The 26,859-nt window shown below is 44.8% G+C and overlaps 1 protein-coding gene across 5 annotated transcripts in view; it reads left to right on the top strand.

Moving 5' to 3' along the window:
- The window catches only part of AOPEP (aminopeptidase O (putative)), a 310,109-nt gene that overhangs the window by 140,758 nt on the left and 142,492 nt on the right, over positions 1 to 26,859 (top strand). For 4 of the 5 annotated variants that reach the window (XM_029911714.1, XM_029911717.1, XM_029911716.1 and 1 more), the window contains 2 exons: positions 6,485 to 6,674; positions 8,090 to 8,199. In XM_029911714.1, the coding sequence (XP_029767574.1) occupies positions 6,485 to 6,674; positions 8,090 to 8,199 (300 nt within the window). The remainder of the gene's footprint in view (positions 1 to 6,484; positions 6,675 to 8,089; positions 8,200 to 26,859) is intronic. The other variant, XM_029911718.1, reaches the window with a different exon arrangement.

The following is a 26,859-nucleotide window of genomic DNA, read 5'->3' on the forward strand; positions in this document are numbered from 1 at the left end:
ACATCCTTTTAAAAATTGGAAGTCAAATTCTACTGAGGAAAATAGAAAGGAGCAAAAACTCTGGCAAGTCATGTGTAAAAGTATAATTAGGCAGACTGAAAAAGTTTTTGAAGAGCAACTAGCACAAGACACAAAAACTAAGAGCAAAAAAATTTGTAAATACATCAGAAGCAGGAAGCCTGCCAATTTGTCAGGGGGGCCACTGGACGATCAAGGTGGTAAAGGAGCATTCGAGGTAGAAAAGGCCATTGTGGAGAAGCTAAATGTACTTCTTTGCATCGATTTTCACTGCAGAAGATGTATGGGAGATTTCCATACCCAGGAGCGCCTCCAGCTTTTCTGCCGCCCTAGGCGGTGGAAGGTCCTGCCCCGAAATGCCGCCCCCCACAGAGGCGGTGGAAGGTCCCGCCGCCAAAATACCGCCGCGGTCGCCGCCCCCCAAATTGTAGTGCCCTAGGCGACCGCCTAGGTCGCCTAATGGGTTGCGCTGGCCCTGTCCATACCTGAGCCATTCTTTTCAGGTGACAAGTCTGAGGAACTGTCCCTGATTGAGTTGTCAATAGAGGAGGCTCTGGAACAAATCGATACATTAAACAGTAATTAGTCACCAGGACTAGATGGTATTCACCCAAGAGATCTGAAGGAGCTCAGATATGAAATTGTAGAACTACTATCTGTAGTATGTAATCTATCACTTAAATCAGCCTCTGTACCAGATAACTGGAGAATAGCTAATGTAACGCTGATTTTTTTTTTTAAAGGCTCCAGAAGTGATCTGAACAATTACAGGCCAGTAAGCCTAACTTCAGTCCCAGAGAAATTGGTTGAAATGAAAAGAACAGAATTATTAGATACATAGATAAACACAGTATCTTGGGGAAGAGTCAAGACGGCTTTGTAAAGGCAAATCATGTCTTACCAATTGATTAGAATTCTTTGAGGGTGTCAACAAGCATGTAGACAAGGCTGATCCAGTTGATAGTGTATTTGGACTTTCAGAGAGCCTTTGACAAGGTCCCACACCAAAGACTCCTATGCCAAGTAAGCAGTCATGGGATAAGAAGGAAGGTCCTCTCAGGGATCACTAACTGCTTAAAAGATAGGAAACAAAGGGTAGGAATAAATGGTCAGTTTTAACAGTGGAGAGAGGTAAATAGCAGGATTCCCCCAGGATCTGTACTGTGACCAGTAAATGACCTGGAAAAGGGAGTGAACAGTGAGATGGCAAAGTTTTCAGATGACACAAAGTTACTCAAGATAGTTTAGTCCAAAACAGACTGTGAAGAGTTACAAAGGGATTTCACTGAACTTGATGACTGGGCAGGAAAATGGCAGATGAAATTCAATGTTGATAAATGCAAAGTAGTGCACTTGGAAAACATAATGCCAACTATACATACAAAATAATGAGTCTAAGTTACCTGTTACCACTCAAGAAAGAGATCTTGGAGTCATCGTAGATAATTCTTTGAAAACATCTGCTCAATGTACAGCCGAATGTTAGGAATCATTAGGACAGGGTAAATAAAAAAAACAGAAAATATCATAATTCCACTGTATTAATCCCTGGTACGCCCACACCTAGAATACTGCATGCAGTTTTGGTTGCCCCATCTCAAAAAAGACATACTGGAATTGGAAAAGATACCAAGAAAGGGAACCAAAATTATTAGGAATATGGAACAGCTTCCATACGAGGAGGGATTAAAAAGACTGGGACTTTTCAGCTGAGAAAAGAAACGACTAAGGAGGAATGTGATAGAGATCTATAAACTCATGAATGGTGTGGAGAAAGTGAATAAGGAAATGTTATTTACTCCTTCATATAACACAAGAACCAGGGATCACTCAATGAAATTAATAGGCAGCAGGTTTAAAGGAAACATAAAGAAGTACTCCTTCATACAACGTACAGTCAATCTTTGGAACTCATTGCCAAGGGATGTTGTGAAGGCCAAAAATATAACTGGGTTAAAAAAATTGGATAAATTCATGGAGGATAGGACCATCAATGGGTATTATTGAAAATGGTCAGGAACATAACCCCGTGCTCTGGGTGTCCCTAAACTTCTGACTGCCAGAAGCTGGGACTGGACGAGAGGGCATGGATCACTTGAAAATTGCCCTGTTTTGTTCATTCCCTCTGGCATGGGTCACTGCTGGAAGACAGGATCCTGGGCTAGATGGACCATTGGTCTCACCCAGTATGGCTATTCTAAGACATTTTTTTGAATATTTTTCTCTTTATCTTACTGGTTATTCTATTTCATGTTTTAGCTGTATGGACCAAACCCTATGGTAGTCCCTATTGTGTTAGTTTAGAGCGTTGCCTGAATGCCTGAAAAGAAACTGCAGAATTTGGGCCAATCACAGTTTAAATATTTTCAGTTTGAAAATATCATTGATAGAGAAAGTCCATCGTTCTAAGTAACAGCACAGGTCAGGAATAATGTATATCTCCTTTACTCAACACATTTCCTGAAAGAAAAACAAGTTGGAGATAGTTCATTGGCTGAAGGCTGACTTCCCTTACTTACAGCATGATAGTAGTTAAGATGACATGATGTTGCTGACAAAGTTGGTGCTGGAATATGTCAGGTGAAAAAGTCCAGCATATTAATACAAACCTTAGGAATTGGTGGCAAATGTGAAGATTGCACTCATTTGGGAATGTAGTGTTCAGACACATTGCACCTCATGGGCTAAAATGCTGGATTGTATCCTAGAATGTAGACATCAAGAGTTCCTGACAACAGCAGTTAAACCTTGAGCTTAGTATCAGTAAATCATGTTGATGACAAGGACACAACATTCATATCCTTGATGGAAAATAGATGTTACAATTATGTCATCATCCCTGTTATCCTATGCTTCACATGGAGCATTGTTGTATTTATCAAGCCCTTCGGGAATGATACAGGTAGTAAAAAATGTAGATAATGTTGATGAGTACAGCTGACATCCCACATAATCTGACAGAACATAGTGTCTTGTGAGAATAAGGCGGCCTAAATATAGGGTCTTCAAATATATGCTGGAAAGTTAGAATTTCTATAAAGTAAATACATGGGACTATAGTTGAAGACTCAAACTTCTTCCTGGATCAGTAGGCACTGGATGTTCTGTGGAGGCTAGAAAAGGTGAGGTTAGGATAAACAAGCACCCTACATTGCTCTGTGGTGGCACATCTGACAGTCTCAGGAGTGGGGTTGATAAGCTGTAGAGGGGAATTATGTGATGCCCTAAGCTGGAGGAACATCCTGCATGATGACAGTGAGCAAAATAAAGGGGAGCATTTGAGGTATTCTCAGAGCAAGGGGGGCAATGTGAGCACAAATTCTCTAAAATGAAATTTTGCTCCTACACACCTTTTATTTTCCATTCGTTTCGAAAGCTTCACATTTTCATTTTGGACTGAATGTGCCTTGAATATATTTCCACATAAAATAAATAAATAAATTATTTTTTCCACAAAAGACGCATATTGCCAAAGTGTGACCTTCCTGTTATTTAAATAACTTAGAATAGAAACTGTGACACTGGGAAAGACAAGTTCTACCTTTATTTCCCTATATATGTTTAGTAGATACTTAAAATGCATACCTTAATCTGAGCCTGTTTATAAGGCATGAAGTTACCCTTGTTTTGTTTAGCCAAATGGTCGAAACGCTGCCAACAGTATGTCTGGAATGTTATTTACTTGATACATTTCTGTGGTTTTTCTTTGTAGCACTGCACATGCCACAGCTAGGGGTCATTTACTTAAAAATGACCAAAGTAATACCCCCAAGTTGCAGTTATTCTTCTCAACAGGGGGTTGGTAATCAAATGGAGTGTCTCATCATGTTCAGCAGCTTCTGTGCTTTTTTCCTCTCCCTTTATTGTTGTTGTTCTTGATAATCTGAGTTGATTTTTGTAGAGATTTGGAGAAGCACTATTTATTCTTGCTCTTTGTTCTCTGTAACTTGATTCCTTTACTAGTGCTTCAGCTTTTTGCAATGTGTGTTGTGATACTAGCTGATTTAAGTGCATTTAACCTGCTTTTCTGAACTATTATTATTTTATAAGAAGATAGTTATTGTATGGATTTTTTGTTATTGTTGTTTGTAGACTAAGTTGCAAGAGAACTGTGGGTGTTTTAACGTTTCTAACGAAAGGGTAGGGCAGGTTGGAGAAGATCTTTGATGAATAGAATCTGCTTCTTGGAAATATCATAAGGCCGTGTGGCCCATATTCAGGAGGTGAGACTTGCCTCTAAAACTTGCTGTTCTTTACCATTATGCTGCATCACCTCGGACTGTGTGGATCTTGGAAAACGTTTGGGATATGGATTTAAGTGGAGGCAGAGGATACCTGAGATTAGAAGGGAAATACTGGATGTTGATCCATACGCATAGGGTTTTGCCAGGAGTCTCTCGGAATTGGGCTCTATCTCCCGGAGGCCACTGAAGCCAAACTGGGAGATTTTACGCTGCTAAAAGTCTGGCTGCACAGCAGGGCTAAGGCAGGCTCCCACCTGACCCGGTCCCACACCGTTCCCTGCGGCTCCTGGGGGGGTCAGGGAGCTCCGTGCGCTGCCCCTGCCCGCAGGTACCCTGCCCCCAGAGCTTCCATTGGCCGCAGTTCCCATTGCTGTGGAGTCAGCGCTCGGGGCGCGAGCAGCGTGCAGAGACCCCTGCTTTCCCCCCCCAGGGGCCGCAGGGACATGCTGACCACTTCCAGGAGCGGCGTGGGGCCAGGGCAGGCAGGGAGCCTACCTTAGCCCCGCTGTGCAGCCAACCAGAAGCCACCTGAGGTAAGCGCCACCAGGTCAGAGCCCTCACCCCCTCCCACACCCCTGCCCTAGCCCTGAGCCCCCTCTTGCATCCAAACTCCCTCCCAGAGCCCACACCCCTCCCGCACCCCAATCTCCTGTCCCAGCCCTGAGCCCCCCTCGCAGAGCCTATACTCAGGGCCGACGAGGGCAGGGGAAGCCGGTACAAATTACCGGGGCCCGGCGGTCCAGAAGGGGGCCCGGCTTTCCCCCCCCCCCCTCGTCGGCCTTGTTTAGCCAGTCCGCCCTTGCTGGGGGGCCCAAAAATTTTTTTTCACTGGGGTCTGAACCTGCTCTCGGCGGCCCTGCCTATACTTGCACCCCAACCCCCTCCCCTAACCCTGAGCCCCCTCCAACCCAAACTCCCTCCCAGAGCTTGCACCCCACACCTCCTCCTGCATCCCTACCCCCTGCCCCAGGCTCAGCCTGGAGCCCCCTCCCACACTCCAAACCCCTGCCCCAGCCCGGTGAAAGTGATTGAGGGTGGGGGAGAGCGAGCGATGGAGGGAGGGGTGGGGCCACAGAAAAGGGGCAGGGCAGGGGCAAGGCCTCGGGAAAGGGCAGGGCAGGGGCAGAGCAAGGATGTTTGGGTTTGTGTGATTACTGTTGGCAACCCTACATATGTATGAAAGGACCCTAGCTCTGTCCCTTTTCCCGTCCCATTTGTGGCACCGGCAGCTTTGGGCTGGTAATGTTCCTTTAATCCCTTGGATAGTAACCACCTAGAGCCAAATTCTGCCACCCTTACTCACACCAAGAAGTACCTTATTACAAGAGTAGTTAAGTAACTTTACTGGAGCATTGAATTTCTACTTGACATAAGTGTAGACGAAGCTGTCTCAGAAAGCAGAGCACAGCAGCCATAATTTGCAATAAAATTTAAGCATTTTCCTTAGTGAATTATACCACATATAGCATTTTCCCCCAACTCCTCCCCCATCAGACGAGACCTTCCCTTAGTACAGGGGTTCTGTTATATTCATTGAGGTGTGGTGGTGACTATGCAGAGTGGAGAAGAACACACCATGTATCCACATTTCCCCTTTGCCTTCCCCCGACTGTATCCATGTGGTAAAGGGCTTTCTGCTTCCCTGAGCACCTCATAGAGTGATTGAAGCATATGGCTCTTAGACTGTATCATGTTTGTTAACTTGTCTGGATTGTAACAAATCAAATATGGCTTGTGTGTGTGTGCTTTATCCTACGTGCTTTTTTGTTGCCTTTGGATAGCAACTTGTTTTCTTTTGAAACCATTTTTGCTGTATTTATTTCCTACTTTGATCATTTTACTGATAAATACCTCCTGTCTGTATTCACACCTGCTCTTCTTTTATTATCCTAGCTTAAATATAAATTCTTCCACTGAAATAAATCAGCCTTGTAATTTGAAAAATGTAAAACTTTGGTTTAAATTACTTATTACAGGTAATATATGTTTGATGGTTGAATATGAAAAAACTACTTGGCAGAATTTTAGCTTGAATCTCTGCCAGACAACAATAAAGTGCAACCTAATTCCTAAAAACGCCCAACCTATAAACTACCTGTCATGACCTAACATGCATATAGTAATAACAGGCTGACAAGGCTAATAAAGTCTACATATTACTATAGCCACGCAATGCATGCTGTAACAGGACTATAATGTGTTTTGTCCTTCATATTATGCAGCCCACACATCATCTTCCTGTCACAGAGCGTATTAACTGGAGGGAGCCATCTCTGTGGAACACGTCTGTGCCATGAAATTGCTCATGCTTGGTTTGGATTGGCCATTGGTGCTCGTGATTGGACTGAAGAATGGATAAGTGAAGGGTTTGCTACTTACTTGGAAGATGTATTTTGGGAAGTAGCACAACAGGTATGAAGACAGATCACCATTCTGTTTTATAATGTAGAAATTAAGATGCTCTCTAACTGAATGCCTTAATATTAAATTGAAAGAAATTACTATAAATCTATATTTAAAAGTAGTATGTTCTGAGGCTACACCTGTTAGAATGCAGATTCCAGTAGCATTATAAATTGGTTTAAAATTCCTTACTTTCACACCTATCCACACTGAACATGAACCTTTTCAAAGGTATAGGTCATTGCATATAAGAACTGAAACATATTTTCTCAATGATCATCCACCCAAAGACCCACTACTCAAAATTGCCCCATTTCTCCCAATCCATTGCTCTTTTTTGTCCTTTCCACCCATCTAATCATCTTTCCCATATCTGTGCACCACTGAAATCAACAGCACCATGTGGGCAAGAACTCTTCTGGGCTGGGACTCTATTTTTGTTTGTTTTGTAAAGTACCAGGCACACATATGGTACTATATAAAATCATTACCATCACCATATCCAGGTTTCTGGAGAGAGAAAAAGATGCAGCCCCTGCCTAACTGCCTTCCCTTCCCATCCTCAAACTCTTCTCTGATCCCCATCTTTACTATCACTCTTCTGTTACAAGCTGCTTCTATTCATTGCCTCTACTCTGTTTTGAGCCAGCTGAAGGCATTTGCTCTGTAGCAAATTTTGCAGAACTGGCAAGGAATGGGCAACAAAAATCACAACTGGATGATTTTTTTTCCTATTAATTTACAAGGCTATAAAAAGTATTTTTCTTTTTTAATCATTGGGTAATTTTGTTGCCGTATATTAATTGGGTTATAAATATACCCTATATTACATCACAGTAACTGCAGTTCAGACTGAAATAGTAGTGTAGTTCAAGGGAATGCCAAATTTTATTTCCATAAGGAGAAATCAGAAGTTAGTTCATTTGTACCCAACAAATTGGCATATATTTCATTAGCAACCATCACTGTAAATATGCTTTTGGTAGCGGGGAAATACAACAGGGAGCTTACACCAGCATAGCAGAAATAGTAGGAAAGAGGAGTGAAATCAGGACACAAAACAGCTTTCTGCTTTCAAGGCTGGGAAGAATAAAGATGCAGCCAGAACTGATATGCCAGGTATCTGTACTGTATGTCCAGCTCACTTATTGCCAATCTCTGAGGGGAAAACAACCTGCCTATCTCCCTCCTCAGGCAGAAATATTTAACTGACTATTGATTTGATGCTCCCAGCGAGGCTCCTGTTTTCCCTGTGCTGGTCTTAACCCTTTGTAAAGCTTGCATTTTTCAACAAGGGTGCAGATGTTTGTGCCATCCTCTGCTCCTCCTACATGTTAAAGGGAAACAAAACAAGTCTTTCCATCCAAAAATTATTGACCATTGGGGAAAACAACAAACAATGAACTACGTATTTGTATACTAAGCAGCTGCCACATGACGAAGCAAGAGAGCAGCAGGAGTTGAAAGCTTTGCTGCGCTGGCGACGGCTCAGAGACGAGGTGCAGAACTCTGAAGAAGAGCTGCAGGTATTAAGGTAAAAATACAATGGCATATTCTTTTCCTTTGCACGCGTGTTCTCTCTCTCCCTCCCGCCCATTTTCCCCCCTGCATCCATCCATCCATTTCCCTCCAAAGGAAATACAGCCAAATCATCTGATTATATCTACTGCATTTCCTTATTTCCTTCTGAAGAAAAAAGATACCCTAATTAAATTGAACTAGGTTACTCATCTTCTGCATTATGAGAATTTTTTTTAAAGGCTTCAAAAATGCGGGTTTGTGTTTGATATAAAATGTTTCTAAACATTTTATAAGTGCTTCTGTTCAGAAAAATAGCAAGAGGCCATTTCCTGAACAAAGTTCCTTGTTTGAAGCCATAATAGTTGCTTTATATTGTGGTTGAAGACAAGCACAAAGATGAGGTACAGTATCTAACTCAGTGGTTTTCAAACTTTTTTTTCTGGCGACCCAGTTGAAGAAAATTGTTGATGCCTGCGACCCAATGGAGCTGGGGATGAGGGGTTTTGGGTGTGGGAGGGGCTCAGGGCTGGGGCAGAGGGTTGGGGTGTGGGGGTGAGGGCTGCAGGGTGGAGCTGGGAATGAGAGGTTCGGGGTGTGGGAGGGGGCTGTGGGCTGGGGCAGAGGATTGTGGTGCAGGAGGGGGTCAGGGCTCTGGGTTGGGGGTGCAGGCTCTGGGCAGGGGCCGGGGATGAGGGGTTTGGGGTGCAGGAAGGGGCTTTGGGTTTGGGGGTGGCTCAGGGCAGGGGATTGGGGCACAGCTTACCTCAGGAGTCTCCTGGTCAGCGGCACAGCAGGGGTGCAGAGGCAGGTTTCCTGCCTGTCCTGGCCCCTCGGACTGCGCTGCGCCCTGGAAGTGGCAAGCAGCAGGTCTGGCTCCTAGGTGGAGGCGCGCAAGCGGCTCTGCGCATCTCTCGCCCGCGGGCACCGCCCCCCACAGCTCCCATTGGCTGGGAACAGTGCGGAGCTGGTGCTCGGGGCTTCGGCAGTGTACGGAGCCCCGTGGCCCCCCCGCTAAGGAGCTGGACCTGCTGCTGGTCGCTTCTGGGGCACAGCGCGGTGTCGGAACAGGTAGGGACTAGCCTGTCTTAGCCAGGCAGCACCGCTGATGGGACTTTTGACATCCTGGTCGGCGGTGCTGACCAGAGCTGTCGCGACCCAGTGCCTGGGTTGTGACCCACAGTTTGAAAACCACTGATCTAACTCACAGGCTGAATAAAGTCTTAAAAAACAAAGGACAACGCTTAATAAAAATATATATATATATATATCTCCTTTGCGTAGTAATAGCTGAGATTTTGGGGGGGTTGTCCCAGGCATCGAAGCTAACAATGGACATGTCAAAGAAGGGGGCTCTTGCCTCACTAATAATGGCACAAAAACTGTGGGGTTGTTGCGATGGGTTTCTTGGGGGTTTGCGATGTTCTTTTCCCTTGGGATAACTGGAGGAGTTGTTTAACTTTTCCACAGTGCGCAGCTTTTCTCACCACATCCTGTACCCAAGAAATAAGGCTTGCCAGTTCCACCTCCAATTAGGCCTATGCTGCCCCACATATAAGCTTGTAGGATATGATTCAGAATATTGTAAACAACACACCTTTTCACTAGGACCTGAAAGGTTTTCCCTCTTGGACTCCTGCAGTTCACAAGAAGCAGATAAAGTTCTACCTTATGAACTCATGTTGTCCCAGTCAGTGTTATGCTCCAGCTCTGCATAACTCTACTCTTTTTAGTAGCTGCTTTGATGCTTATTGATGAATTGTACATCGGACTTGTAAGCAGGGTCAGACAAGTTACACATTTGCAAGTATGCAGTTTGATGATAGGTACAAACACAAAAGCAAGCCTTATCACTAGCTACCATACATCTGCTACCAACACAACTGCTGATTACCAGTTTATATTTTTAGACTAGGAACCTGGCTTCTGGTGATAGGTGGCTTATCTGGACATTTGCTTTCCTTTGTTTCAGTGTTGAGGAATCATGTTTGCCTTGTTTGACATTAATTATACAATTGTTGCTTTTTAAAAATGTGCGTGTGTGGGCGTACATGTGTAGTGTAACCAACCAAATTTTTTTTGTAGGGCCAAAATGCTGTCTCCCATTTGACACTGAGAAGAGTTTTTGTCTTCTAATTTTGCCCTCTGCTCCCCTTCCCCCCCGGATATCCCGATCTCGCTATATCTTCCATTCTGCTTGCCTTTCGCACAGTGGTATTCCCATATGAATGTGAAACAATCATTAATCATTTCTCCTCACAGACTCTGTCACTATTACATGTTACAGAGTAGGTGCTATAAAGGCAACTCATTGGTCTGGTGATCATTCCTGTCTCTTTGATTTCTATGGCTCATTGTAACTGCTGTCAAGGACATTTAAAAAAACAACAACAAGGAGTCCTTGTGGCACCTTAGAGACTAACAAATTTATTTGGGCATAAGCTTTTGTGGGCTAGAACCCACTTCATTTTAGTGGACACTCAGGATTTAAATGTTTGCTGCTGCTTACTGTATAGCCTGCAGTAGGTCTCCATTGTTTTTTTTATTGTTTATTCTGCATTGTCCCTTTCTTTAAGTATGTCTGTGTAGATCCCACTGTAAGTGAGCATGTGACTTATGCATGCAAGATCAGAGTCTTTTGACACTTGCTTGTGCCCTGTGCTTCCTCATGGTCCTGTGTGAGGACATAACAGGGAGTGACCGCAACCCCTCCGGTTCCCTCTTGCTGCCCATGGTATTGAGATGAAATCCAGCAGTATACAACCTGCTGCTCTTTTGCGTTAGCAGATTCAGGGCTGGTCTTACCATGAGGTGAACTGAGGCGTCTGCCTCAGGTGCCAGACTGTGGGGAGGCGCCACTAGGACCCAGAGTGTAGAAAATTGTATCTGCTGCTGGTGCATATGTATTCTCTCTGCTCTAGATGCACAGAGATGGTGGAGTGCTGTGCTGGAGGAAGGAGGGCACAAGAGACATAACAGGCAGGCAGGAGAAAAGGTGAGAGGGAATAACAGAAAGCAGCAGGAGCTGCAGGGAGAGAGAGGAGGAGGAGCCTCTTATGTACCTCTCTAGCACCCCCAGGAGCCTGGACTGATTAACACCAGCTTCTCAGGGAGCTTCCTGTTTCCTGCTGCTTCCCTGAACCCACTTGAGGAGAACAGGCAGTCAACTGAAGTAGTAGGAGCCAGTTAGGCCCTTAAGACGCTGATATCTTTCCTCATTCAGGCCCTGCTACCAGCCTGCTTATTTGTCCCCTTCAATTCAGTGTTGAGAGCCACTATAGCTGGCACAGAACAGCAGTCACGAGTGAAAGAAGAAAATGCCCCTCTGGGGCAGCATTCAGAAAAAGAAAGAAAGCAAAGGAAGCTTTTCTGTCTAAGCAGGAAGGAGCTCTCCTGAGATACATAGACACAAATGTTCACAGTGAGCCTTCCGGCCCCAGTGAGGATGTGAGTGGTGAGGAGATGCCTGATCTTCCAGTTAGTCAGAGTGCAAGTGACATGGCAGCTACTGCAGCATCCATATCTCCATCTCAAATGGATGTTACTATGCACATTCCTGAAGAAAAGTGTAGATCAGAGAAGAGTGTGAAGAGTGTGGTGGAGGTGCAAGAAACAGCTGCTGCTGAGTTTAATTTCTTAAGTCTAGATGATCCAGGACTGTGGATCCACTTGAGCAGTAGCCTGAGTGACTTCCTTGTACTGCATAGGCCACAGCAAGTGAAAAACTTCATGTTCCCCAAAGACAATGAAAATAGAAGTTTCCATCCAACACCTTACTGGCATGAAATCGCCAATGGTAACAAAGTGGAGAGGCCATGGCTTATGTACTCAAAAACCCAGAATGCTGCATACTGTTTTTGTTGTCCCTCTACAGCTAGAGAGAGACTTCTGAGCTCCTGGCTCCCAGCCTTTTCATACCGGCCAGCTGTGGCCTGATTGGGGTGTGGCCCAGCTGCGGCCGATTCCCCAATCAGCCCAGCTTTTAGAGCTGCAGTTCTCCCCAGGGCTGCTTTCAAGCCCTTCCAGGCAGGAGCAGGTGTTCACCCCGCTACAAGAGGCCAAAGCAAACCTTCAAGAATAAGCCCATTAAGCGCCATATAAAAATAAGAGCTAGTGAAGTGGAATTGGTTATACTTGCAGTATTGGCGAAACATGCCTCAGGAACCGACTCCATGAGCAATGATGACCATGCAGAAACTGATTGAACTCCATTAGAATCACTCATGGTACTGGCAGACGCCCTACTGGAGGAACCACATATACCCAAATGATGAACCTGGCACTGAGACCACTGCCAGCACTGGAACAGAACCCAGTACTGAGAACACCATATGCCTTGGTACTGCCTTGGGAGAACGTGTATTCCTCTTTCCTGTCATCAGGTCACATTTTCTGACCATTGTCAAGCAGAAATCCATCTCCCTCAAGGTCATCGGGGACCCAGTGGAAAGAACTGGAATCTCTTCTTTCAGAGCTCTGTCACAGCTTTACTTTGACTGGCAATGGACTGGCCACCACCATGCAAGCCAACCATACCTTTATGGCTTGCCACCATGGCCCTATTGAAGGCATATTGAAAACCGTCATCTCAGGCTTCCAGGAAGTTGATCCCCTTCTCACTTCAGGAAACTGAGAAGATCACATTCTCCAGCAGCATCCCTAGACAGACCACTGACATTGGGCAGGGAGGAATGTCGGGCATCATCAGACATAGTATTGGGACAGCAACACCAATCCCTTAGCCTCCCAAGAACTTCACTTCATTGTTGCCAGATGAAGCAGTAATTAGCTTTCCAAGAGCTGTTAATGAGGATAGCAGACATTTTGAACATTCAGTCTTCAGTGATACAGGAGAAGTCCCATAAATTATTTGATATACTGACTGCATTGGATTCTGCTGGAATTGCTCTCCCAATAAAAAAAGGGATACTCAACCCTGCTAAAGCCTTCTTGGCAGACACCTACCACCATTCCTGCCACAGCAAAAAGGTTTGTAAAATGGTACCGAGTCCCACAGAAAGGATTTGAACATTTTTATGTTCAACCCAGCCTGGGCTTGTGAGTTGTCTCTGCAGTGCAGGAGAAATCTAGCTCCAACAAGAGCAACCCAAGGGAGAAAGAAAAAAAAATAAAATTGACCTTTCTGGAAGGAAAGCTTACTCTTCCACTTCCCTGGAACTCTGTATAAGTACAACTTTTTAACATGGGGCAGGACATAATCAGTGAGGACCATTTAGTAGCTAAAACTGCTCTGCAGGTGGCCATGGACACCTCAGACACTAGTCAGATGCATGGCTAGAGCTATAACGATGCAAAGAGCCTCATGGCTAATAGATCCCCAAGTAGATGCAAGCTGTAATACAAGCTGCAATACCTGCCCTTCAAAATAATTGAATATTTAGCAAATATTCTACATTCCATTAAAGATTTGAGGGCCACCCTGTGCTCCTTGGGGATTTGCATACCAGACCCATATTGTAAGTCTTACAAGTATCAGCCTCATAAAGTATGCTGGTCTTCCTCCTTCTCGGTATCACGCTCCCAACCTGCTGCAAGACAGCAGATTTGATGGGATTGTTGGGAGCCATACCCAAGTCAGTCTAGGACAGAATGTATTCTTTGGAAGTCACCTTGTCCACTTCCACCAGGCTTGGTCTTCCATCACATCTGACAGATGGATGTTAGAGATCATCGTTCATAGCTATCCCATCCAATTCCAATCCTTGCCCCCCAGCCATCCCTTTTCAGGGATACTTTTCTACAAACCGAAGTTGCCTTGTTGCTTCATCTAGAAGTCACAGATGAAGTACTGCAGGATTAGAGGGGAAGAGGCTTCTGGTCCTGATATTTCCATATTCTGAAGAAGAAAGAGGGTCTTCATCCTATCATAGACCTGGGAAGACTTTACAAATGCATATGCTGTCTCAGATTCAGGATGGTAATCCTTGCCTCCATTATTCCATCCCTTCAGGCTCAGGACTGGTTCATGGCTCTTGCCTAATAGGATGTGTATTTTCATTCACTCAACCCGCAGGAAATACCAGAGGTTCACAGTAGGGATCAACCATTACCAGTACAATGTACTGTCATTCAGACTCTACATAGAATGGTGAGATAAAATGGTATACCTAAGGAGGAGAGGCATCCACAACATTTGTACCTAGGCAAGTGGCTGATCAGAGGCAGGAGACCACTACACCCCTGAAATACATCCTCTCCCTGTTTGCCCAGCTGGCCCTCTTGGTGAACTATAAGAAGTCATCATTCACTCCATGAGAGATGACAGAGTTAATAAGAGCCATGATCAACTCCCAGTCAGTAGAAGTATAGCTACTTGAGGACAGGTCCCTGTCCCTGCAATCAATACTGAACTAAATAATATCAGATCCAACCATGGCGGTATGGACTTGCCTCGGAATCCTAGGTCATATGTCAGCATGCACATATGTGACATCACTTGCCAGACTTCATCCATGGACTCTGTAACTCTGGCTGAGGTCAGTCTATTCCACATCAAGACATCAGATGAATAATAAGGTCATAGTCCCACCTTATGTCATCTTGGAACTGAACTGGTAGCTAGACTCCAAGAATATATGAAGAGGAATACCATTCTCTGCCCCTCCTCCCACAATGACAATAATCATGGATGCGTTAGTAACCAGTTGGGGACCACATCTGCACCATCTCCAGATGCAAGAGACTTAGTTACAGGATGACATGAAATTTGACACAAACATCTTGGAGCTCAGAGCTATCAGGCTTCCATGCATGACATTTATCTTTGTTCTATGAAATTCCACAATGCAGATCTTGACAGAAAATACATCTAAAATGTACTATATTAACAAGCAAGGAGAAACCTGATCATTACCCCTGTGCCAAGAAGCTATCAAGCTATAGACGTGGTGTCATTAGCGTGGAATAACCCCAATGGCTCTTCACCTTCCAGGAGTTAGCAACAACCTGGTGGATTTCTTACAGACAATCAATCATTAACCATGAATCCACACTGACTGCAACATTTTGAAGAACCACGGTTACTATAAAGTAAGTAACCATTCTTTCCCTTTTCTTTTCCTCTCATTGTTAAAGTGGAACTTTCACACTGAAAAACTTCTAAAACATAGAACACCAGTGGACATTTCAGAGATAAAACTGGAACCAGGATCAGGATCTACATTTTACAGGTTGTCACTATCTCTATAATTGGCCAAAACAAAATCCTCAGTCTGATTACCTGCAGATTAATTTGGAGAAGGGAATTAAAAAATTAAAAAATTGGTTGAGAACTTTGCAACATGGTCTTTAGATCCCTTAAATCAGCTGTGATCCCATTTGTGGTTGTTGCAGAATCTTAATGTGCAGTAGCTTGGCCATTGTGGCGTGTCACCCTTGGCAGTACTCCTAAAACTGGAATTTAATCATTAGCCAAATATAGAGTACTGTTCTCTGGCACCTTCAAGCATAAGATCTTAGAACGCTTACCTCTAACTTGTATAGCTGCAAAATAATAGTAGTAGTCATGCAATTATCCTGTCCTTTATTATATCCAGCCACAGAATTAGTCTGGATAACCTCCTGCATCAGCAAATTCCCCTGGTAAGCTACACAGTGTGTGAGAAGTATTTAATTTCATTGGTTCTAAAAGTGCTGCTTTTCAGGTTCAGGTTTCTTCTTAATCTTGATGTATAAAACAGGGTAAAAGGAGGAACTAATCAGATTTCATAATGCCAACCTACCATCATAAATTGGATACCTTAGTGAAGTCCCCACTGACTTATTTTTGTGTTAATAATTCTAGCTTTTGCAATTATAGCTCATTATATGTAAGTCCTACAATGCCTATAGCTTTTTAATCTTCAGATCTTTTCAGTCTTCACTACATATTTCTTAAATTGTGATGACCAAACTTAGACCCATTAGGTATAGACTGAGATAATCTAAGCACTCTGTTTGCCTTTTTGGCTGCAGATATGCACCAGGCAAGCATTTTCATTGACTTATCCATGATAACAGAGAGTATGGTGGAGCTGTCAGTGTTGAATGGGTGGAAGAGGAAAGGGAGATTGGAAGTTATGTTTTTCATCATGTTGAGTTTAAGTTGGCAGTAAGACATCAAAGAAGGGATGTCATTCAAAGGCAGTCAAAGATGCAAGTCTGACCAAAGGGGGAGAATTCAGGGTCAGAGAGGCAGATCTGTGCATCACCTGCATAGAGGGGGATGTTAGTGAAAATTGCTTTGAAAATCTAATTAAGTTCCATCTAATTGTCACTTTTGTCTGTTTTTATTAGTATTTTCAAAAAGCTAAAAGTGATGAGACCTTTATGTTCACACAAGTCCTTTCTCAGTTGTATTTCATCTCCTCTTACTTGATTCATCAGCAAAGTTTACAGAATTGTGATATTGCAACCATTTCCATGACTGCAGACCAAAATGGCATTATGTGGGGTTTTTGTGTGTGTTTGAAGGATCAATCAGAATGAAATCCCGAGTTGTGTGTGTGTCAAGGTTCCTTCCCCACTCTGAACTTTAGAGTACAGATATAGGGACCTGCATCTGAACCCCTAAACTGAATTACCAGCTTAGATCTGGTTTTGCTGCCACCACTCCCAAGTACTAACTCCCTTCCCTGGGTAGCCTTGAGAGACTTCTTCACCGATTTCCTGGTGAACACCGATCCAAACCCTTGGATCTTAACACAAGGAGAATTTAACCATCCCCTCTCCTTTCCCCCACCAATTCCTGGTGAGTCCAGATCCAATCCCTTGGATCTTAAAACAAGGAAAAATCAGTCAGGTTCTTAAAAAGAAGGCTTTTAATTAAAGAGAGAAAGGTAAAAATCATCTCTGTAAAATCAGGATGGAAAATTGCTTTACAGGGTAATCAGATTCAAAGAGCCCAGAGGAACCCCCTCTAGCCTTAAGTTCAAAGTTACAGCAAACAGAGGTAAACCCTCTAGCAAAAGGAACATTTACAAGTTGAGAAAACAAAGATAAACCTAACACGCCTTGCCTGGCTGTTACTTACAAGTTTGAAATATGAGACACTTGTTCAGAAAGATTTGGAGAGCATGGATTGATGTCTGGTCCCTCTTAGTCCCAAGAGTCCCCAAAACAAAGAGCACAAACAAAAGCCTTCCCCCCACCAAGATTTGAAAGTATCTTGTCCCCTTATTGGTCCTTTGGGTCAGGTGTCAGCCAGGTAACCTGGGCTTCTTAACCCTTTACAGGTAAAAGGATTTTGGAGTCTCTGGCCGGGAGGGATTTTATAGTATTGTACACAGGAGGGCTGTTACCCTTCCCTTTATAGTTATGACAGTGTGTGAAAGAGAACTCTTATTCAAGTATGATTACACTACTTGCTAATGTAGCAAGGAGGCTGCTGAAAATTTCAGGTATAGTCTGTTGTTTTTAGTATACATGTCAACTTTTCAAGGCTGTAAATATGAATAATATGAAAATCCACACTTTAAAACCACAGCAGATTGTTGCAGAAGTTCGCCACTCATGGCAACATGATGGGGTGGTTATTGCAGGGATCCCTGGGCAGTAATAAATGGAGTTAATTTTGACCACCTATCTAGTAGTAGCCATTGGCTAGTCTAATCTATTTAAGTTCTTTTACCACACGCGTGTCTGTGTCGGCGATCCCACGAAGTCAAGGATGATCTCTTTCACAGGTGTTTATTTTTTATGGGTCCTTCAATGACTGAGGAGTCTGATCCTTGAGCCACAGACTCGTTGGCAGACTTTGCAGGTGGTGTTGGAAGTCAGGGTTGGGCCGCGATTGCTGCGTGACAGTTGGTCTGTCTTTTCTGGCGTTTTTCTGCAACCAGGGCAAGGCGATTTTCCTCAAAAACGAATGTTCCCTCTTTGACAAGTCTTTGCCAGTTATCCCTGTCCTGGGCTACTGTCTCCCAGTGTGTGGTGTCAATGCCACATCTCTTGATGTTTATCTTGAGGATGTCTTTAAAGCGTTTCTTTTAGTCTCCCTGTTTGCTTTCTCCTTTGGTGAATTGGGCGTACAGCAGTTGTTTTGCTAAGCATACATCAGGTGTGTGCACACACTGCCCACTCCACCTCAGCTGGTACTGGATAATCAGGGCCTCATCACTGAAGATATTGGCCTCTGTGAGGACACTGGCATTAGTGCAGCGAACTTTATGTTGAGGATCCTCCGAAGAAAGTGCTGGTGCTGACGTTCCAGGTTTTTCAGGTGTTTTCTGTAGGTCAACTAAGTCTCACAGCTGTAGAAGAGAGTTGGGATTACCACCGCTTTATAAACTAAAAGTCAAGTATGTGTTCTGATGTTGTGATGTTGAACACCCGTTGAGACAGTCTGCCAAAGGCAAAGCTGGCGCAGCGGATTCTGTGCTGAATCTTGACATCTATGTCTGCCCTCTGTGAGAGATGGCTGCCAAGATAGACAAAGTATTCTGTTTTCCACTTCTTCTCTGTCAGTGTAGATCTTTCTTGCTGGGTCTGATGCTTGACTGGGAGCTGGCTGGTGGAGAACTTTTGTTTTGCTGATGTTCAGAGTTAGCCCTAGGCTTTTGTAAGCTTCAGAGAAGCAATTAAGGGCTGTTTGTAGATCCTCCTTTGAGTGTGCAACTACAGCACAATCATCTGCCTATTGGAGTTTGGTTATTGTTGCCGATATTACTTTAGTTCTGGCACGGAGATGGGAAAGGTTGAAGAGGTTGCCATCAGTTGTGATATTGGATGCCAATGTCATGTGGCAAATGGTCTTGGGTTAACATTTTCATAGCTGCTTAGAAAATGGAGAAAAGGGTGGGTGTCAATACACAACCTTGTTTTACCCAGTTTGGATGACAAAGGGCTCTGAGGTAGAGCCACTGCACAGAATGGAGGCAGTCATCTGGTAATGGTGGAATCTTACAATGGTGATAAATTTGCTTGGGCAGCCAAACTTCGACATGATTTTCCACAGAGCCTCACGGCTGACAGAGTCAAAGGCTTTGGTCAGATCAATAAAGGCCATATACAGCTCCTGATGGTGTTCTTGACATTTTTCCTGGATCTGCCTGGCTGATCCGGTGGTGCCTCGTGATGGTCTGAAGCCACACTGGGACTCTGGAAGTACTTCCTCTGCAAGAGGGAGCAGGCGATTCAGTAAGAATCTAGCAAGAATCTTCCCAGCGATGGAGAGGAGGGCAATGCCTCGATAGTTGCCACAGTCGGCCCTGTGTCCCTTTTTGAAAATGGTGATGATGTTAGCATTACATAAGTCAGTGGGGATTTCTTCGGGGTGCCAGATTTTGAGGAGCAGCAAATGAAGCTTGTTACTCAGTGTTTCTCCCCCTACTTTCAGTACTTCAGCTGGTATGCCATCAGGACCTGGTACTTTATTGTTCTTCATTTGTTTAATTGCTTTGCAAACCTCCTCAGGTGTTTGTGGGTTGGCAAGAGTTTCCTAGATTGGGTGCTGTGGATGGAGTCGATGGTGTCGTCAGTCACAGTCATTTTACCACATGTATCACTCTAGTAAATGAGTGTCTTCCAGCATAGGTGCTGATTCCATGGGTGCTCATGAAAAAAAAATTAGCATGTGCTTAGCACCCACCAGCAGCCAAGCTCCCCATCTCTCCCCAGTGCCTCCTGCCCACCAGCAGCCCCCACCAATCAACTCCTCCCTCTCCCTCCCAGCACTTCCTGCATGCCATGATCAGCTGTTCAGCAGCGTGCAGGAGGCTCTGGGAGAGAGGGGACCAGGCGTCCTCCAGGCAGGGGGTGGGAAGAACCGGGATGGGGGTGTGACCTTGGCGGAAGGGGTGGAGTGGGGCGGGACCAGGGGCAGAGTGGGGCTTGGAGGAAGGGGTGGAGTTGGGATGGGCTTAGGGCGGAGTGGGGGTCGTGCACCCCTCGGTAGAGAGGAAGTCGGCACCTACGCATTCCAGTAATACATTAAGAAACATGGCTAACATCTGTCATATGTCTGTTCTCTTATACTCTCCTTAGGGAAAGAAGTGTGTATAATGAAGAGTTTAGTTTTGGAATTTTTTTTAATTTTATATATATATACACACACAGACACATATATTGCTGTATGTTTGTTAGAGAATGCAAGGTCAAAAAATGTGCCTTGCATTTGGAGTGGAACATGTTATGGTTTTGTGATGGTCTTCGTTTCTGTAGGAATTAATTCCACAGTTTTAGGTTGGCCCCTGAAAAACCACTAACTCTTCAATAGATGACCTTTATCCTTATTGTAGAGAGTTCCATTGTGCTAGAAGAGTAAAACTGTCAACCAGAGTCTTCATCCTGGAGCTTTAGATGGCCTTTTAATACCCTTGGCCCAGGCCATTGAGGACCGAAACCTTGTTTCAATATTCTGAGGGAAGTCAGAGTCGGGGTGCAGAACTGCTTTGATGTGTTCATGGTAGTCTGCATTGCTCAGACAATGTGCTGCAACCTTCTGTACCAGTTGGACTTTCCTAAGTGTTGAAGGCTTCTGGTATTTTGCAGTGCTGTAGTCAAGCTGAGAAGTGATGAAGGCTTCAATAACTAACACTAGGGGCTGGTCTACACCCAGCCGCTAGTTCGGCGGCTGGGGATCGAAGTTCTGGGTTCGACTTATCGCGTCTGGTCTGGACGCGATAAGTCGAACCAGGAAGTGCTCGCCGTCGACTGCGGTACTCCAGCTCGGCGAGAGGAGTACCGCGGAGTTGACGGGGAGCCTGCCTGCCGCGTGTGGACCGCGTCTGAACTGCGGTAAGTTCGAACTAAGATATGTCGACTTCAGCTACGTTATTCACGTAGCTGAAGTTGCGTACCTTAGTTCGACTTGGGGGGTTAGTGTAGACCAGGCCTAGGTCATCATTTGCCAAGATGGGATGGTGTCTCCTAGCCCAGTGGCTCTCAACCTTTCCAGATTACTGTCTGATTTGTCTTGCGAACCCCCAAATTTCACTTCACTAAAAACTACTTGCTTACACAATCAGACATAAAAATACAAAGTGTCACAGCACATTATTACGGAAAAAATGCTTACTTTTTCATTTTACCGTATAATTATAAAATAAATCAATGGGAATACAAATATTGTACTTATATTTCAGTGTATAGCATATAAAGCAGTATAAATAAGTCATTGTCTGTATGAAATTTTAGTTTGTACTGACTTTGCTAGTGCTCTTTATGTAGCCTGTTGTAAAACTAGGCAAATATCTAGATGAGTTGATGTACCCCCTGGAAGACCTCTGCATACCCCAGGGGTACATGTACCCCGGATTGAGAATCACTGTCCTAGCCAAGCGGAGATGATAAATTTCAGAGTAGCAGCCGTGTTAGTCTGTATCCGCAAAAAGAACAGGAGTACTTGTGGCACCTTAGAGACTAACAAATTTATTAGAGCATAAGCTTTCGTGGGCTACAGCCCACTTCTTCGGAAGAAGAAATTTGTTAGTCTCTAAGGTGCCACAAGTACTCCTGTTCTTTTTTTGGAGATGATAAAGTGTTACTCATGATTCAGGTAAAGATTCTGTCATGGTTATTTTTAGTAAAAGTCAGGCACAGATCGTGGGCAATAAACAAACATTCACAGAAGCCTGCAACCTGTCCCAGACTTTTACTGATAATCCCAGGGCGGGAGGGGAGGGACAACGAATAGAGCACTTCTGGGGACTTGCAGCTGCTCCAGTCTCCCTGCTCCTGTGGCAGGGGCTGGCTGCCGCTGCTCCAGCCCCAGGGGGGCTGATCCAACCCCAGCCACTGCTCCAGCAGGCCCAGGGCCGCTGTTCCATTGGGCCTGGGGCCGACTACTGGTCAGCTGTTCCAGCGGGCTTGGGGCTGACTACCTGTCAACTAATGTTCCCTCTAATTTTTTACCTCCATGTGCAGAATGTATTTTGTTATGTGCACCAATATGGAGGTGATGAATGGCGGGGATGGGGCCAAGGGGTTCGGAGTGTAGGAGGGGGCTCAGGGCTGGGGCAGAGGGTTGGGGTGTGGGGGGTGTGGTCTCCGGCTGGGGGTGCTCTGGGGTGGGGCCAGGGATGAGAGGTTTGTGGTGCAGGCTGCCCCAGGGCTGTGATGGGGAGAGAGAACTCGCCCCAGCCCTCTCCCGCCGCAGTAGCCCGGGGCTGGTGGAGAGCACCTCTCTCCAGCCGCGGCAGCTCCTGGGCTGGGGGGAGAGGTGCCTCTCCCCAGCTGCAGCAGCTCTGGGGCCAGGGAAGAGGTGCCTCTCCCCGCCACAGCCCTGCACGCCCCCTATCTCTCTCCTATCCAGTCCAGGCCCCTGTGGCTACGAGCCTGCATGGCTATTGATAGCCTGCTGCGCAGCCACGCAGCTTAGAGGGAACTTAGCTATCAGCTGTTCCAGCCCCAGGGGTGTTGACTCAACCCCACCCACTGCTCCAGCCCTTCCCCAGAAGAAGTCACAGAAGTCCTGGAAAGTCACAGAATCTGTGACCTCCAAGACAGAATTGGATCCTTACTCAAGATGCAGCTATGTGAGAGCTTAGCATCAGTGAAAAGTCCTGGAGCATTCCTTAAGCTACAGACTGAATTGACCAATTGTGGGTGTGTACCTTCAACCAAAGGAGACTGCACCGTGACTGTAAACTCTTCAGAATGCTTTTCTCTGTCCACCACTATCACCTCTGTCTTGCCCAGGTTTACCTTCAACCAGCTCTTCTTCATCCCTGACCCGATCTGATCGAAGCACTTGGCTATCTTGGTGGTAGTGGTATGATTGTATGTGGGGAAGGATGGGTAGAGTTCTGTGTCATCTACATATTTCTGGTCCTTGAGTCCAGGCCATCTGACCAGTTCACCTAGTGGCTGTATGTAGATGTTGAATAGGACCAGACTGAAAATTGATCCATGAATTTTCGGATGAAATGGAGTTTCATTAGAAAATGCCAATTAATCAAACTTGAAATGTGTCACCAAAACATATTGGGGTTGATGAACTTCTGCTGAACCACAGGCATGTTTCTGTTAGAAAATGGGGACTGTCTTTTGATTTACAATAATTCCTAGTTCTGTATGAAATGTAATGCTCTGAATACTTGCATATTAAAAATGACTTTGGATTAGATGGACCACTGGTTCCCAAACTTTACTGGATCACGTACCACCTGCTTGAAAAATTGATGTTTGAAGTATCACATGCTTATTTCTCCTTTTTGTGCATTTTTATTTTAGGCATTAATAGGCTTACCTTAAGTACTTATGGACTCTCTAGTAAAATAATTACCTGAAGAAGCTTAAAATGTTTGATTATAACTAGGGCTATCCAAAAAACAAGAATACAGTTCAGTGAAAAATTGTGAGGCTTTGATATTTGTTTTCTTTCTGATGTGGAGTGAAACCAAAAATAAAATAAAATAGAAAGCAAGATAGAGACCTCCCCAAAATAGCCCATGATTACCTTGGATGTAAGAGACCCAGTTGAAGTCCTGCTCAGGATCAGGTGGAACAAGGACTTGAGCCTCAGTCTCCCACATCCCAGGTGAGTGTCCTAACCCAGTGGTTCTCAAGCAGGGATCTGCAGCAAACCATTTCAGGGGGTCTGCCAAGCAGGAAGCCCGAAGCCCAGGTGTCCCATGGGGCTGAAGCTCTGAGGCTCAGGGCTGTGAGTCCTGGCAGAAGCCGCCCCGTGGGGCTGAAGCCCCAAGCCCCACAACCCCACGGAGCTAAAGCTCCGAGCCACCCCTCTCCCCGAGGGGCTAAAGCCCTGAGCCTCCCGCTGAAATTTTTTGGTATGTCACTGAAGAACATTCATTCGGTTGATCTTTTTTTTTTTCACTTGTCTAAATTAAGTTTGAAGTTCTTGCTAATTCTTATCTTGATTACTGATGAATTTGAGCCAAATTTCAGTCTGGTTCTCTTTTTACAAAAGTTAAATCAAGAAAAATACAAAGCATTTTGAGTAGTTCTCGGAGAAAACAAAAAAAGTGCCATTAGTGAGAAAGGTGCGTGGGTGTAAAATGCAAGGCAGCTCAGAGGGGGGAAGAGGTAGGCAGGAGTAGGCAACCTATGGCACGTGTGCCGAAGGCGGCACGCGAGCTGATTTTCAGCGGCACTCTCACTGCCTGGGTCCTGGCCACTGGTCCGGGGGGGCTCTGCATTTTAATTTAATTTTAAATGAAGATTCTTAAACATTTTAAAAGCCTTATTTACTTTACATACAACAATAGTTTAGTTATATATTATAGACTTATAGAATGAGACCTTCTAAAAACGTTAACATGTATTACTGGCATGCGAAACCTTAAATTAGAGTGAATAAATGAAGACTCGGCACACCACTTCTGAAAGGTTGCCGACCCCTGGGAGAGTTGGGTGCGTCTTGGCTGGAAGTGAGGGTATCAGTTTCAGCTCCATGAAGCCTTTTTTGCTATTCTGCCCGTCTGACTCCCAGTGAAGCAGGGCCCCGCCTCCTAGATGCTTGCAGTGTTGGGGAAATTGCACAGGGGTTCATCCTCCTTGGCAAAGACTCCAGCTGCAGCAGACCAGCTGCTTTGCTGCTGAAGAGCCAGGCCTGTATATAGGCTTTTATTCACCAGACCAACCAATCACCCCCATCCCCAACTTCCCTGCAGAGACAGGAGAGAATTCCCCATGTGTCCCCTGCCTCGCAGCCTAGCAGGGGCCAGGCTGCAGCCTCTGTAAGGCACAGGTTACAGACGCAGCATGCTCTGCAGCAGCTTCCTGGAGCATGCCCTTTAAGTCTTGGGAGTCCTTGCAGCTGCAAGTTTTGCCTACACTTTGAACTAGCACTGTATGCATGTTCTTTTTCAGAAAAAAGGAGCTCCGGTGATGTGGCATAGGGCTTTGCAAGTTTGTCTCATGGCTTGAGTTGTGCAGTGTGGCACAAGCTGAAGGCTAGGCTCAGTAGAAATCCAGCTCACCAGATGAGAGCACTTTGCCCATCTGCACAGCCACAGTGCACAACACACCGCTAATAAAACTACTGTGCTGGCATTGTTGGTGAATGTTGTTCACTATTATGGCTAAAATTGTCCACGCACATGCATTTTGTTTCAAAACCACTTTCTGGCAAGCTGCAGCTCATGCAACCACTGTTGATTTGAAACTGAACAATTTCTTTTTAAGAGTGTCTGGCATACCACTTACAACATTCTCATGTACCACAGTTTGGGAATCACTGAGATAGGTTGTACTAAGTGAATTATGGAATGTGGATTAAGTTCTGTTTGTTTAATTGTTCTTAAATACACATGCAAACACTTTACAGAAGGGGATGGCTCAGAGGACTAGTAATGAGATATGTCCCTTTCATCTTTAGGTGAATAATGACTTAGTAACCAAAAATATTTGTTGTCTCTTCATTGGATTAAGTAAAATTAGCTGCTTGTATCAATCTTTGTTAGCAATCAAAGCAGAGACCAAGGTTTAAATGGGTATCGAGACTTGACTCTTAGAGTTGGTCCCTCAGAGACACATTAATGGTGTTTAAAAGGAAGCTTGGACTGCTGCTGCCTGTGCTGTCCCTATTTTGTGGAGGGGAAAAATAGGGCTTAAGTTTCCAGAACTGCTAGTTTGCCACCTTTCGCTCGTACTAAAACTATATTTAAAGTCTCCAGAATTGTTTTCAGTCCTAAAGAAGTGCTGTCTAGTCCTCCTTGGCCACCCAGTGGCCTCAGTGTGGGACCTCTTGGAAAGAAGTTTGAAGACAGGAAAGAATTAGTACTTCAGTACTGTGGCTGTGGTATGGAAGAACTCATTTACAGAGGAAGGGGGAAATTTTGCATAATTTGTCTTTAGTTTTTCTTCTCTGTGATTAAACTTATAGGACTGCTAGGCAATAATAACTAATATAGGCGTCCATCATGCCTATTGAGGCTTGGCAATCTGAAGTCCCAGTACTAAAGAGTTAACATGGTTTGAATTTGTTCTGGATATTACTGTCTGTCTGACTGAGAATCCCCAAGGCTCTGTGTGGCAGGCTCTCTCTTTCAAAGCTTTGGTTGCTTTTTGCTGACATGCACACAAAATGACAAACCAAAGAAGAAAAAGAATGGAAGGCTTATACTTTTCTGTAGTGTATTAAATGTAGATGAAAGAGGCCATTCATTCTTGCAGGTGTAGTCTTGTGAGCTGTTAAGCTCTGTTCAGGTATGAAAAGTGAAATATGTAGCCGGGTGTAATGAGTTCAATATCCTTCCTTCCCATATACCTCCATCTCAAATATCTCTGCCTTTTTTTGTCTGCCGTAGTATCTCTTAATGAAATGCCATGCAATATGATGTCACGTCTGGGAGGGAAGAGCAAGTACTATATACCAGCTTAGTGTTGGCTTTCAGTTTAACCTCAGCTGTTTGTGCAACCACACACAAAATTACATTAGAAGGATACATTTCTTGTTATTTCTACTTCTTTTCATATTAGCTAAGCTATTTCAGGGATTCTCAACCATTTTCGTTGAAAGTCCCCCTCCCCCAACATGCAATAAAAACTCCAGAGCCGGGGGGGGGGGAAATAGAGGCTCCGGGCTTCAGCCTCAGGGGGGTGCTTCTGTCCTGCAGGGAGTGGGGCTCAGGAACCCTGTGGGATGGAAGGCTTGAGGGTTTTGCCCCACAGGGTGGGGTCTCAGACCTTTAGCACCTTGGGGTGGGGGGTGACTTGGGGCTTTAGCTAGGGTTACCATATTTCCACAATCAAAAAAGAGGACACGGGGGGGGGG

Source organism: Terrapene carolina, unplaced genomic scaffold (assembly GCF_002925995.2).
Source record: "Terrapene carolina triunguis isolate 2854851 unplaced genomic scaffold, T_m_triunguis-2.0 Scaffold113, whole genome shotgun sequence".
Taxonomy (NCBI): Eukaryota; Metazoa; Chordata; order Testudines; family Emydidae; genus Terrapene; species Terrapene triunguis.